At 37.0% G+C, this 15,013-nt stretch overlaps 1 protein-coding gene across 1 annotated transcript; it reads right to left on the bottom strand.

Moving 5' to 3' along the window:
• Nucleotides 1-2,520: 2,520 nt before the first annotated feature.
• On the bottom strand, nucleotides 2,521-12,338 carry LOC125804025 (uncharacterized). Its single transcript, XM_049483131.1, has 3 exons — nucleotides 12,226-12,338; nucleotides 10,063-11,284; nucleotides 2,521-8,454 (listed from the first exon to the last, which is right to left on the bottom strand). The coding sequence occupies exons 1-3, from the start codon at nucleotides 12,265-12,267 to the stop codon at nucleotides 3,083-3,085; spliced, it is 6,636 nt and encodes a 2,211-aa protein (XP_049339088.1). The 5' UTR covers nucleotides 12,268-12,338; the 3' UTR covers nucleotides 2,521-3,082.
• Nucleotides 12,339-15,013: the final 2,675 nt, after the last annotated feature.

Here is a 15,013-nt window from a genome sequence, read left to right as displayed (position 1 = left end):
ATTGTGTGTCCAGAAAGTCCTGGTAAAATATGTTAGTGATCATTACAATTGTAAATAAAGGTAATTTAATGGATCACACTGTTCTTATGTTGAATGAAGATGTAATATTTATATATACATGAACAGTACTTTAATCCATCTGCTTTTTAAAAATAATATTATTTAAAGACCTTTTCAAATCTGTTGTTTTAGGATTTCTTTTATTTAATCATATATTCATTGTATCTACACAATCCCATATATAATTCAATAAACCCCCCACCCCACACCCATCCCCCCCAAACACACACACACACACACACACACACACAAAATAAATAAATAATAAAACAACTTGTGGTATGAATAATAAATTGATAGAGCTTTGTGCAGGATATATATGAATATTACTGCTGTCCACAAAAAAACATCTGCCTACATAGTAACATTTTTCCCCTGCAGTGATTATTTTTCCCCACTGCTTCTGTTTATATTATATACATATTTCTTTACGATTAGACAAATACCAATCTATGTTCATTGTGTAAAATATGACACAATTTGACTACATTTTGTTTCACATTGGGATTGTTTTTCCTTTTTTCTGTAAACTAACTATTTTGGAGACATGTGATTTTGTTTGGACAGTAGCAAAATGAAATACATAAAAACATCAACAGGTATGATTAAACATTATTATATAGTGTACATAAAACAGATGTATTGTTAGCATGCCAGCTTGAATACAGTAGTAGAGTTGGGAGTTGTCATAGAGTAATAGTCCAATAGTCCAAGTGCAAAGGATGCATCCAAGAGGAAATTAAAGTGAAGTAAGTGGAATACTTGTCCATGCATAGGTCGATGTAGTGTGAGTTAGCCTTTGCGATTACAGTTCAATTTGGCTATAATGAGTCATTGTCCACAGTAGAGCACCTGTTCCGGTTTAGACATCTGTTGTTCATTGTAGCATCAGCCTGGCTTAGTTGTCTTATTCACAGACTGGCAGAGACAGAGAGAAAGAACAAGAAGAAATGTGTGAGAAATAAAAAAATGTCTTGAGAAAAGATTAGCTATGCAGAGAATTGCGTGTGTATTTAAAGTTACCTTATATGAGGAATGCTGCATGAATGATATCTTGGTGTGAGAGACTTAGGGGAATACAGCACACTCTGGGTATGATGAATCCTCACCCAAACTCACCACTTCCAGTTTAAGCATCTTCTATTGACTGGAGTCTCAACTTGGCTTAGCTGTCACACACTGGCAACGTTGTCTCTGAGAATGAGAAGGGACAAGAAGACATGTGTGAGCACTATTAAATGAAAACAATTTCTATGCTGAAAATTGTCTATATATTTGACTTACCTTATATGAAGAATGCTGCAACTGCATGGATGATATCTTGGTGTAAGATACTGAAGCTTTTGGGAATACAGCACAGTCTGGGTATTATGACTCATGGCCCATACTGTTGCACCACTTCCAGTTTATGCATTCTCTGTTGACTGGAGCCTCTACTTGGCTTAGTTGTCTCATTTTCAGACTGGCAAAGTTGTCTCTAAGAAAGAGAACGAACAAGAAGACCTGTGTGAGCACTATTAAATGTTGTGCGAAAACACTATCTATACAGAGAATTGTCCATATATTTGACTTACCTGATATGAAGAATGCTGCAACTGCATGGATGATATCTTGGTGTGAGATACTGAAACTTTGGTGAATACTGCACACTCTGGGTATGATGAATCTTTGTCCAGACTACTGCACCACCTTCAGTTTGAGCATTCTCTGTTGACTGGAGCCCCAACTTGGCTTAGTTGTGGCATTTTCAGACTGGCAACGCTGTCTCTGAGAATGAGAAGGGACAAGAAAATATGTATGAGAACTATTAAATGTCATGTGAAAAGACTTTCTATGCAGAGAGTTGGCTATGTATATCTAGTTACCTTTTATAAAGAATGCTGCAACTGCATAGATGTCGTCTTTGGTGCTTGGAGTCAGTGGACAGCTTTGTGACTGTTGCTGTAATGTTGGAGGTCTTGGATGATTTTTAACAAGTGCATATATATTACATAACATACATTTACATATTATAAACAAATAAAATTTTAAGACATGCATAATTTGTAATATTAAATATATCTTGCACAAAGCTCTATCTCAAAAAAATAAAATAAATAAAAACAAAATAGAGCTGAGGTGCCCTATAGTGATTGCCAGCAAATGATTTTTAGAAATCGACGCAGTACATGTAACAATATACACATTTTGTGTGTTCAAGCAGCCCTCTGCAAGTTTTAGGGCAAACTACACAATTAAAGTAATATTAAGTACCATATTTTTCGCACTATAAGGCGCACTTACAAATCCAGTGCTCCTTATGTATGAATTTTACCATTCAAGTATTAAGAAGCAGTGAAGCCACTCTGCTGAATACAGCATTATACAGGAGTTTCAGTTTAGTTATCCAGCAGTATTAGCATTAGGTGCTAACTGCGGTAAACTTTAGCTTTTTGCCCGTTCAGAGGCGAGTATATTGGCCTGTAGCCAGAGCCTTTACAATGTTAAAACAAGCTACATGAGATGAAGAGGTAGGTAATATCTCCCTGGTTTAATAGAACACGCAGGGTTCCTGGGGAAGTCTGGAAATCTAAGCTTACTGTAAAAAAAAAAACAGAAGTGCTTTACTCACCCAAATAAACAGTTTTCAGGGGAGAATTGTGTGTAGAATAGCGTCCAGCACTTGTTTAACTTATCTGACTCTTCAGATTTTTTGCTGTTGTAAGAATTAGTTTTGTTTGGTTAGGTTAGTTGCTCTGAATTAGAAGGAAAACATGTTTTTTTTTACACTGTTTCTTACCAGTGTCACATAATGCACCTTATAATCCGGTGCACCTTAATATTTGTTGAAAGTGCGCCTTATAGTGCGAAAAATACAGTATGCTGTAAACCAGTTAATAGGGCACCTCAGCTCTAGCCTATACCCACTTCCCACAGGGGCCGTCCAGCTTTTTGTCATACCCCTGTCTCCCCCACCCCCACCCCCCAGGTGGTGGACGAATCTTATGGGACTGCTCTCCATATACTAGTCATTACCTAACCTTTAATACGAGAAATTTAAGACAACACATTCATGATAGCTGAAATAAGTAGGCATTACAGAAACACATATACTCTCAATTGCAATGTCTTTAATATAGATATGATCAATTAAAGTGCCATTTTCAGTGGTTGCATCTTTCACAATTTGAGTGAAGCCATTATGCTGCATCATTTCACTCACTGTATTGGACACAAAAAGGTTTTCATTGAAGTCACCCATAATAATTTTTCCTCCTGCAAACGTGTCAATGACACTGATTACATTTGACAGCTTGTTAACAAATGCTTTTAAACTGTATGAAGGTGGTCTATACACAATTGCAGCTGTTGAGTTCAGGTGGGGAATAGTAAACTGCATGCACTCTATGTTCATACAGGGTAAATCAACAAAACTACAGTTGATCTGTGTTTTGTAATACACACCAACACCACCATGTTCTTTTTCTTGCAACTTAGCAAAGAGTTCCTCACTTTTGTCATATGAAACAGACCTTGGGCTGTTGCAGAATGAAAATCCACTTATTTGTAGATCATTTTCAGTATGACTTGACTGTATCCATGTTTCTGTCATACAAATAATATCAGCTTCCATATACCTTTTGTCTTGTTTTATGTCTTCCAGGTGACATGACAACCCTTGAACATTGTGCAGAAGTACTTTACATGATAATGATGACAGATGTGTTTCTCTAAGTGGCTCCACAAATGCGGGCATAGTTTGCATGAAACTTTCTATATCAGGTTTTGCATAAATAGCTGTTTCCTTGAAATCTTCTATAATGAGACCTTCCAGAGAAGTCACACGACTTAATGCCACATATGCTTGTCCAGGTGCAAATATCTTTTTAAGTGACACAACAGCTTTATCCACAGTTAGACCTTGTACTTTGTGAATAGTGCAAGCCCAAGATAATTTCAGGGGAAACTGTCGTCGTATGCCACCACTTCTTGTGACTCTCTCTTCTTCTGGTTCAATTGGTGTAGCCTTTTCCAGTCCTGGTTTTAAGGAAGGCCGTTTTGCTCGTAAGCCTCTACCAGCTCTTTCATTGTCAAATGTCACATATACTTTTGATGGGAAATCTTCTCCAGGATTAAAATGTATATCACTAACTGTACCAAAAGCACCATTCACAAGTCCATCTGAAACATCAATGTTTTTAAGGAGCATGACTCTTGCATTAACTGCAATGTGAAGTGATCGTGAAAGACATGTCTTGCAAACATTGCTGTGGTGGCCCTTTACTTTTTGAAAGTGTCCAGTTTTCGGGTCTCTCTCATAATCTTGTGCTCGAATAACTATAGTATCTTTGCATGTCTTGTGAAGCATTTCTCTATTGTGGTCATCAACTTCATTATTTGTGGCATAAATATGCAAATTGGAAGTCATGTGTTCTTCACCAGTTTCACACTGTTTCAGCATACTTATATCTTTTTCCAGCAATGGATGAGACTTCTGTCGTTTCCTTAATCGATTGAGCAACTGTGCAAATTCCACATCTTTCTGTCTCATTATCTGACTCAACTCAGCCAAAGCAAAATGGTCTTGCCACAGATTCATTCCCACATGATCAGCATATAAAGCTTTACCCTTAACTGGATTGAGCTGATAAAAGTCTCCAACTGCGATGATAGAAACCTTTCCAAAAGGTGAATAATCTCCAGTTTGTTTGATCTGCCTCAGTCTGCCATGAACATATGCAAGGAGTTTGTGATCAACCATTGAAATTTCATCAATAATTAATATATCCAGGTTTCCCAACTTTGTTCTCAGAGAATTAATTTTCTCATCTCCCAGTGGTTGATATGGTAGCTTTACATCTGTACCAATAGCTAAAGAAGTATGTATTGTTGCAGCATTAATGTTATAAGCACTTACACCAGTTGGAGCTGTCAGTAACACACGTGTGTCATCAGGATTATTTGATAAGCGAGATAGGATACGATGTGCTTCATAATGTATTGCTTTAATCAGCATAGATTTCCCTACACCTCCAGGGCCTGATATAAACACATGAAAGGGTTCTGGAGTGTCACCACGTGCCTTTTGTAAACACCAGTGTCGGATTTTATAAAATATCTGGGACTGTGTCTCATTCATTGAACGTAGTAGAGCCATGGCTTCTTCCTTTGGCATGTTATGAGAATTATCCTGTAATGAATAGATTTCCTTGGGAAAAAGGTCAGGTATAATGTCATTGTTTTCAGTTATTTCTGGAGTTTCCTTCTGTTTCTGCTCAATGCATTCTAAACGTTCACGCTCAGTCTCTGGACAAAGTTGTGCCCATGCATCTTCCATTGGACCATGTGCATCTAGGTCTTCCTGAGCTTTGTCTATGGAGTCACTCTCTTTTTCAAACATGGCCATATTTGTGTCTACTGTGACTTTCACTGAGACAAGTTCATTATCAGAATATTTCACAGACCCAGTTTCATAAAACTCTTGATATGTCTGGAAAGTGGATGGTTTTAGTTGTGATTTGAGGTAGTGAGGCAAAAACAACTCTAAAATGCTTTCATGATATTTCTCTGGATTTTTTGTTGGTGAGAAACGGGCATATCGAATCACAGCAGCTTCTGTTCGTGACCTTTTCTTGGCAAATCCTGATCCTTTCAAAAGTTTGATGCTGTCACTGGATGAATGTTCCGATTTAGACAATATTCTATATTCTGATGCAAACCTTGCCAAACACATTTCTTCAAATTCCTTGCTTTTAGGTCTGTTCTTATATCTGTCAGAAATGCTATACATCCAAATATTGTCACCGTCATCATCGCCGCACTGAGCTTTCCTCTGTATGACATTTAGTGGAAGACTCATTCTGATTGTGTCACCAGTTGGAACAAATTGCACTTTGCGAGATGCCTGTTTTAATTTCATATTCGTAAGACGATACACACTTTCTTGAGCTGAAACTTCACGATTATGCAAGAAAACACTGCCAAGTTTGCGCATAGCTTGTTTAGCATCAAGATTGCCTTGCTCTGACGCTTCTTTTTGTGCATGTGACAACAACAGCCCCATTTCTCTCTCTGCTTTTGATATGTATGAGATGATATAAACAATACAGGAATATGCATCGACTACAAACTGTATGTCCATATTTGCATTCCATGCTTTCAGAAGATGTGTGTTATACTGATTCACCCAAACATCACATGGTTTCCTCTTCAACACAACACTGGTTTTCTTGGTCATTGTTTGATATGCTGCTTCAAAGATTTCTTGATTTATATCAAGGGAAGCAAATAAAGAGTCAACAGAGTCAAATGTGGCCTCAGTATTTAATAAAGCATTTCTGACTCCTTTTAATATTGTACTTGCTAATTCTACTTCCATCGTCTTTGTGGATTTGCTAGCTTTTTCATTTTCATCATTATTTTCATTTTTATGTTCTTCAGTCTTACATCGTGTAATAAATGTTCTGTTACTTGGAGGACGTGGAAAGTTAAATCTGCATGTCGTTCCCTTTTTTTTGCATGTTTTTGAGTGTCTCTTGCTGTGCATCTGAACTTGTGACACTATGTCATGCATTTCTCTGTCCTCATCTGAAGGCAATTCACATGTGACATACTGATTAATAAACTGACAAACACGCACATCATCATCTCTGTCTATCTGTGGAGCATCTTTTACCCAGAAAAGACAATGAGTGTGAGGTGAACCACGATTCTGGAACTCAACTCTCATGAAAAAATCAGTGATCTCTCCAATTGGTTTGGCTTCAGACATGATGACATCTTTAAGGAAACAGTGAAATCGATGGTCAAACATTCTAGCAGCAGTCACAGGGTTACTTTTCAGCAGGTGACATCTCTCTGACCAATCAAGCTCATCAGCTGATACATGTTTTCCTTCTTGTTTCAGGATTGTTTGCATGAGTTCTGGCCACCGGAGGTCAGCAGAGGAAAACGAAGCAAACCAGGTTGGAATTCCTAGTTGTCTGACCATTGCAAACAAATCTTTCTGCACGCTTTGCCAGAACACTGGAGTACCTCTGATAGGTTTTAAGAATTTATAGCCTTCATCAAAATGTAAAATGCGTCGTAAGGATTCATGGTTTGTCAACATTTCTGAAGTAACTTCTGATTTCTGTGTGGAATGTCCTTTTCTCAATGCGATTGATACATTTGATACAACCTGATTTAGTTCTGACAAATACTGGCCATAAAAGATAAAGTCCAAGTTTTTAGCAAATCTTCCATCTGCATTGAGTATTCTTGAGTTTAAATATTGACATAATGTCAGCCTTTCTGGTCTTGTCTCATGAAAAGTACCTGTGCCTTTAGGGAACAGAACTGGGAAGCATTTGGCCTCGTTTGACTCATCAGTTAATAGCCTGACTGGATTATTTCCTTCTGCAGGTGCTACAGACATGATTCCATCAAAATGCTGATCCAGAACCTCTTGTGCTACATCAACAGGTTGTAAACAAGTATCCATAAACATGCCATGCTGTTGTCGGTCAAGAAGAGTTTCATCAATGTTCTCATCCTCATTGGTATGCTCAGTGTGTTCCTCATTACCAGCTTGTTCACTTTGGTCATCACACTCATCTGCTTCTGCAGTGTTGCTCAGTGGATTAATCCAATCATTGTTGAATTTAACATCACTGTAGAATTTGTTATGGTTTTTGAGGTACATCAGTGCATTTTGAATTTTCTCTGGGTGGACAAATTCATACTTATAATGCCCCTTGTATGTCAACTTTCTTTTCAATTTCACACGGATCATGAGATCAGCATTTTCTGATCTTGGTAAAAGCTCAGCTGCATCAGCTACATTTGATGGCACACAGGTTATTGGGCCTACGACAGAGCTCTGTGATCCTTTTGGCAGTGGCACAATCTTCATGAATGGTATATGCATAGCAATCAAATGACATTCCAATGAATTTAATGTTTGCAATTCATGAGGGACTGGATCCAATGAAAGATTATTCACAACACTCTGTTCTGGCATTTTTGCATTACAAATCTTTCTGTGACAAGTATAACAAACCCAAAGAGAACCAGCTGGACCAGTTTTAATGGCACAATGTACATCACAGCTCTCATTGCAAATATGCAAATAATCCTCAGTGACACACCTTTCCGCTATACATGCAACTGCTGGATCTTTTTTCAAATATTCATGTTTTCGACATCGAATGACTTGGTGTTTGAACAGAGCTCTGTGACAAACCGCACACACGTATTCTGGACCTGTGCTTATTTTGTTTTTGAACTGTTCAATTACATACTCAATGTCTTTTCTTTTGTTTTTATTTGTGTGTCTTCTCTCTATGTTTTTGTTTTTCACAACCTGAGCAAATGAGCTGTCTGTTTTGTATTTTAAAATGGAAATCTGCTTTACATGCTCTCTGTGTTCCTCATCTGTTCTATATTTCATAACACTGTTCGTTTTTACAATTTCTCTGTGTTCCTCATCTGTTCTATATTTCATAACACTGTTCGTTTTTACAATTTCTCTGTGTTCCTCATCTGTTCTATATTTCATAACACTGTTCGTTTTTACAATTTCTCTGTGTTCCTCATCTGTTCTGTATTTCATAACACTGTTCGTTTTTACAATTTCTCTGTGTTCCTCATCTGTTCTGTATTTCATAACACTGTTCGTTTTTACAATTTCTCTGTGTTCCTCATCTGTTCTATATTTCATAACACTGTTCATTTTTACAATTTCTCTGTGTTCCTCATCTGTTCTATATTTCATAACACTGTTCATTTTTACAATTTCTCTGTGTTCCTCATCTGTTCTATATTTCATAACACTGTTTGTTTTTACACTTTCTCTGTGTTCCTCATCCGTTTTATACCTCAGCACACTGGAACGTTTTTCATGTTCCCTACGTTCCTCGTCTGTATTGTATTTGATTATACGTGAAGCTTTTTTATATTCTCTGTATTCGTGATCTGTGGCATATTTACGTTTACTTGTTTTTTTAAGGTGATTCCTGTAATCTTCATTTTCAGAATATTTTTTGACACTTTCAGATTTTTTGTATTGCCTGTATTGGTCACTGCATGAATATTGCTCAACTGCTCTTTTTTTAACACAATTCCGAAAATCCTCATTTTCATGGTACTTTGTCAGAATTTTTCTAACTTTGTCCTCTTTGTTTTGTTCATTTGTTTCATACTGTCTTTTCATACTTTGAAGTTTGCGATGGCTTGATGCAGTTTCAGGTTGTAGGTTCCTGCAGAACGCTGAACACAGTCCAGAACACACACCATCTCTTACTTTCATGCAAATTACCACTTCATAATGGGACTGATTGCAGTGTTTCAGATAAATTCCAGACTGTTGATGGCTGCGAGCACCTGAATCGTAGTGCGTACTGTACTTCAACCACTTACTGTTAGTGTATGTGAAAATATCTACTTCAAGTAGATCTGCAGCAGCTTGAATTTCAACCTCTGTGGCCCATGTTCCAGTATATTTTATTCTGCTGCTACTGATATAATCAGAAAGAGAGCTGTACCCTTGCCTGAGATGATTAACATACTGAGCCTCATTTTTTTCCATGTGTCTCACAACAGCACGTCTGATTTTTAAGTGCTCCGTTTCACTCCCACTGATTGAAAACGCCAGACATCGGAAGAAGCAGTTCCCGTCACCTGTTATCCTCTGCGTTTCACAAGGTTCTCCTACTGAAACCAGTTCACTCAGTTGTTTCTGTGGGGATTCACTGTACACAACATTGAGTTTCAGACACAGGTTTTTTTGTTGCTGCACTGTTATTGGACCATACTGAAAGCTTTCGCTTGGAGTCTCGCTCATAAACATGACATCAGAGTCACTTGTGAGAACCTGATTGGCTGAACTAGTCACATGTTTAGCTTTTGTTTCGGCTGTAACTTTCGGTCTAGTATTTAAGCTCAAACTACGTGCAATTGTGCACACATCACGTTTAGCTTTTACAGCTTCACTATACAGCAGGGTGTTGCTTGAAAACTCGCTTTTCACAGTGTCTGTTTTACCTGCAGTACTTTTCAGCTTGTTCAGGTTTAGATCCTCAGTTACCTGCGTGTGTGATTCAGAAGTCTGCTGCCCCATGTCATTTGGAACCACTACAACTCCAGTTGCTTCAAACTGCTGACCTTCTGCTTGCAATGACAAACCCAGGATTGTAATGTGATCTAGAACAGATTCCAAGTTAGCATGACAGGCTAGTAAACTTGTACCTGTACCATCCAGTGCACCGTGTGTGTTTCGTGCATGCGAGTCAATTATGGCATACCAAGAATCTTGTTTGATGATAGCACATGTATTCACTTTTATTGTAAATAGACAAGCATCAAACTGAGATAGCACTCTTACAATAGCTTCATCATGTGACATGTAGACATTCTCCATTTCTCCATAATCAGTAACACCAAACAGTCCAACAAACATGTCATCACTGCAATTCAGTGCAAACCTGTGACCATTAAGTGTGTACTCCGTGGGCAAGTCTCTAATAAACAAGTAACCTGAATCATCATGAATCCTGCCTGCATCTCTTATGCTGCTATACAGTTTGTCGCCATTCAGGAGGACATTATCCACATCTGTTGCAGTCCAGGTTAACACATTCTTCAACTTAGACATCAGTATGGCTGTAACACTATTAGCAACACATTGCTTGTTACTGTTCCTACCAAACTGTGGATGCTGCTGGTTGAAGGAGCCACTCACGGTCAATCTCTGGGGACTCAGAACACACACAGATGAAGATGTCTGGATTATACCAACATTTTCAGGACATTTTGAGCCAGAGGCAGGTTTATCAGAGTTTTTTGGCAGAGTTAGCTTGTAAGATTTTGAGCCAGAGGCAGTTTGATAGGCAGTTTGATACGCATTTTCAGCCAGAGGCAGTTTGACAGGGTTTTTGCATTGTATTTGGTGCAGCTTCTCAATGGGAGAAGGCAAGTTTTGGACCTTTTTTTCATGGGCAAAAGGCATAAGCCCGTCAGTCAGAGCCTTTTGGGTATGGGGATGAGGCCTAACCCCGTCAGTCACTGATGAGTCACTTTTAACAGTGGCCTCCAAAACTGGTGAGCTGTGGTTCACAGGAACAGAGTCAGTCAGGACCTTTTTGTCAAGGGGTAAAGGCATAACCCTGTCAGTCGGAACCACAGCCATGCCAGCAGCTCGACCACGCTGGACCGCCATCCTCTCCTTCGCCGCCGACGAGCGCCGTGAAGCCTTGGTACGGGGCATCTAGGGGAGAAAAACATTGTATTTTACTGAGCGTCAAATAATAGCAATATGCAAAAATAGTTACTTTCATTTGTATTCAACATATCCACAAAAAAAGGGTAATTTTTCCGTTTCAAGACCTCAATACATTAAAAACTGTGTCAATTAAACCTTTTTCAAACAACAGCAAATCAACCTACTACAAAATGCATCTGCATGTTTTCAAAACCATTAGAAACAAAACATTACAAAATAATTCTGCAGTGTAGTCACTTCAGCAATGTTAAAGTCTATATTCATATACAGAGAGGACAATTTTACAAGCTGGTCAGCTGTAAATTAATGACACCTTCAGCCTCAAATAAATTAATTGTAAAATCTGGTAAATACATGAAGCATATCATACAGTATGCATATTGAATATCTAAAGCAGTACCACTTATGGGGTCACCTAGAAAAAAATACCAAACAGTAGTTTTACATATGTTTTACCAGACTACAATATTGTTAGTACATATTAACTTTGCATATAAGCTGAATCATTCTGTTTATTAGCTTAACTATTTGAGTGTGTGTGTGTGTCTTCTGAGTTGTTTCTGCAGCCTTCTCTCCAAGTCTTCTTGCTTCTTCCATTGCAGCACAGCAGCTGAAGTCAATGAGCCAGTCATCATGTGTTTTATGATTTTGCAATACCAGCTACTTGTTATTCCCTTGAGCATCAGTTTTACGTGTAATTTCTGCTGAAACCCTACACTACACTTTAAACAATCAGCACTGCAAAAAATACTCAATCATTTGTTTTGAAAATGCATTGCACAAATAAAGCTTTGTCAATTTCCACAAGATGATGTTGTAAGTGTCATCCTGTGAAGATAAGGTATTAATCCTCTGCATAAAGCTACACAGCTACAGTAGTCATTTAGATCATCAAAGTAAAATACTTCACTTCACATAAAACATACCTTCAACTGAGGAAGCAATAGAAGTGTCGATCCACAAGTCATTCCCAGAAAACAAATACACAAAGACAGGGGACAAAAATGTTAATTATTGTCAGATTATTTACAAATATATTTTTTTAAAATAACCAAGCACTCACATTTGAATAGGAATTATAAGGCCATATACCCGTTTTCTGAAACAGTGGAAAACATTTATATACAAACTATCCTTAGTTTAAGTATCTTAAATTTGCCTTTAGTACAAGCTAGAATGATTAAATAATTTTGTAAAACAAATACTAAATTTGAATCTTCTAGTATATTCATATCTTATACAATTAAATAAAGCACCCATAATATTGACTATAATCAGTGTTGGGAAAGTTACTTTTAAAATGCATTCTGCTTCCGAATACAACTACAGAACAGGCTAAATAAAATAAAGAATTCAGAAGCATGTATGATGCAGCTGTTTTTCCTCTTTTATTGGCATATTGCATTTTGATAACTACAGCAATATTTGACAATGTTCATTCCCCCTCACTTGTATTGAAATAATAAATGCTGCAAATTACATTTTCAGCATAGTCACCACAATGTGCATATGCTAACCTTCAGATTTCCCATGCACCCTGTACCATCTAGGGCTGCATAATATTGGCAAACCCCACATTGCAGTGTGTGTCTGTGTATACATACATACATACATACATACATATATATATACATATACATATATATATATATATATACATATACGTATATATATATATATATATATATATATATATATATATATATATATATATATATATATATACACTGCAAAGTGGTGTTTGCCAATACATCTCCACAAATGTGTGGAGATGTGTTGCTTACGTAACGTATTCGAGGCCAATGACTTTCTCAAAACTAAACAGCTTTACAGAAGCTTTAGAGCAGTCCAGTCCAGGATGGGCTTTAAGCCGCATTTCTGTTCTTCTTGAGTGCATTAAACAATTGGAAACCCCTTACCATTATCGGCCTGAGTATTACAAATGCGTAAATGACAATTGATAATAAAAGTAATAAGTAAGCAATTAAAAAAAAATGGGTTATAATCCCTAATAACTCTAAACTGTTTGCTGATATATTGATTCAGGCTTTCCAAACATCCTTCCGAAAGCATGTTTGAATATGGGTCTTTTATATTTTACGTTAAAATATACACTAGGGTAGCACAGTTTGACAGGGTAGCAAAGCTCAGATGGAAGCCTAGTTCAAATCGTTCAAGTCGTGGTTTTATTCTCTTAGTTTTTTTCATAATAGCAATTAATGTTCTCATTTTAAAAATATCTATTAAGGTAGCCTACATATTCTACTTATTTCCTGTGATATATATTATTTAACAAATACTAATTGACAACATTTGTATAGGCCTAGAAACACAAGTTGTAGAGGGTAAATTATACATTTTCTTTATGCACAGTGCCTGGCCTTGTTACCTCCAGGAGAGTAATTAGGTGATTCAAAACACCTGCTTATTATTATAAGTCTCTATATTTTTACTTCTCTTAAAACAAAAATAATGAATATAATAATTAAAAGGCACATTCTTGCTTACTGTACCTATGGATACATTTGTTTCGCTGGGTAAAACAATGGAAATATGCCCTCAAAGGTCCTTATGGTGTGGGTGTTTACGTTAGTCATTTTAGAGTACCACTCGGCATTTTGGTGCAAATAGCACAGTGGGTTTAAATAAAAATAAATAAATACACTAATTCATGAGTGTTCACAGCACATTATCTTTACTCAAGGGATGCTTTGTTCAAATAATTGACATACATATTTCCAAGAGTGCAAAATACATTTTAGCTAAAGAGCACTTTTTACTACACTGAATTCATGTTCGCCAAATAAAACTAAATGTTAGACATACATTGAATATGGGCAATTTTTGCACATTTTTAAAATACATTTGATTACTGCATTAGATTATCTTCCCTGAGCGCACATGGGTAAAAGTTAAATGACTCAATAAATATAATAAACGCAAACATTAAAAAATAATAAGGTGCATGATCAAAACACTTGACATCTTAAATCATCGTGCAAGAATATTAATGTATTTTACCAGCTTTCTGAATGCTACCCGTTTATCTTCTGCACTTTGCCGCATCACCAAAAACTAAACTACCAACTACAGGTCTATTTATTATATTTTATTTTATTTTTATTTTTTTTATTTTTTTCCTGACACGTGTGTACTTGTGTATGTCTGTATATAACATGCTTGAAACAGTCAATTTTCCCCTAAGGGAATAAATATTTTATGTTATATTCTCTTTTATTATCTTATTTTATTAACACTCTATTCAAATCTAAGTTAAACTTGGAACATCTTTCTTGTCGTTTTGTTCAAAGCGTTTGTACATCGTTTTGCCTCAACATGCCTTTTGACTTTTAAAATCCTCCATCTACAGGCGGCCGCTGTGAGCATTTAAGGTGGAACTGAACTCTAGACGCTGCTGAAGCGAACTTGAGCCTCGTTATAAAACTAGCTATATAATACGACCTCACTACGCCCAAATACAAACAACCCAACTTCACGGACTGTTAAGAGAAGTAAAAATCGCTATTACATGACATTCACCTCCCTATACAACAATAAAATACACAAATTTATCACATTATCATCAGAGCTCAGAACAATTGGTCTTACCTGCAGAAACGCAATTTAGAAAGGCCGAACGTCCGCTGCTGACAGGAAATGACTTGCTGATCAGCGCTATTTCAAAATAAAAGCCCGGACAGTGAAGCTGTTAAC

This window comes from Astyanax mexicanus, chromosome 8 (genome assembly GCF_023375975.1).
Source record: "Astyanax mexicanus isolate ESR-SI-001 chromosome 8, AstMex3_surface, whole genome shotgun sequence".
Taxonomy (NCBI): domain Eukaryota; kingdom Metazoa; phylum Chordata; class Actinopteri; order Characiformes; family Acestrorhamphidae; genus Astyanax; species Astyanax mexicanus.
The sequence above is the reverse complement of the archived record's forward strand: the minus strand, read 5'-3'. Positions and strand labels throughout refer to the sequence as shown.

Bases quoted from the DNA above. Each gene is read 5' to 3' on its own strand.
- LOC125804025 (XM_049483131.1), bottom strand. From the start codon at position 12,267: ATGACTTGTGGATCGACACTTCTATTGCTTCCTCAGTTGAAG. The intron at 11,285-12,225 runs GTATGTTTTATG...TTTCTCCCCTAG, and splicing joins TATTGCTTCCTCAGTTGAAG to ATGCCCCGTACCAAGGCTTC. The intron at 8,455-10,062 runs GTAAAACAGACA...AATATAGAACAG, and splicing joins CAAGCTGAAAAGTACTGCAG to ATGAGGAACACAGAGAGCAT.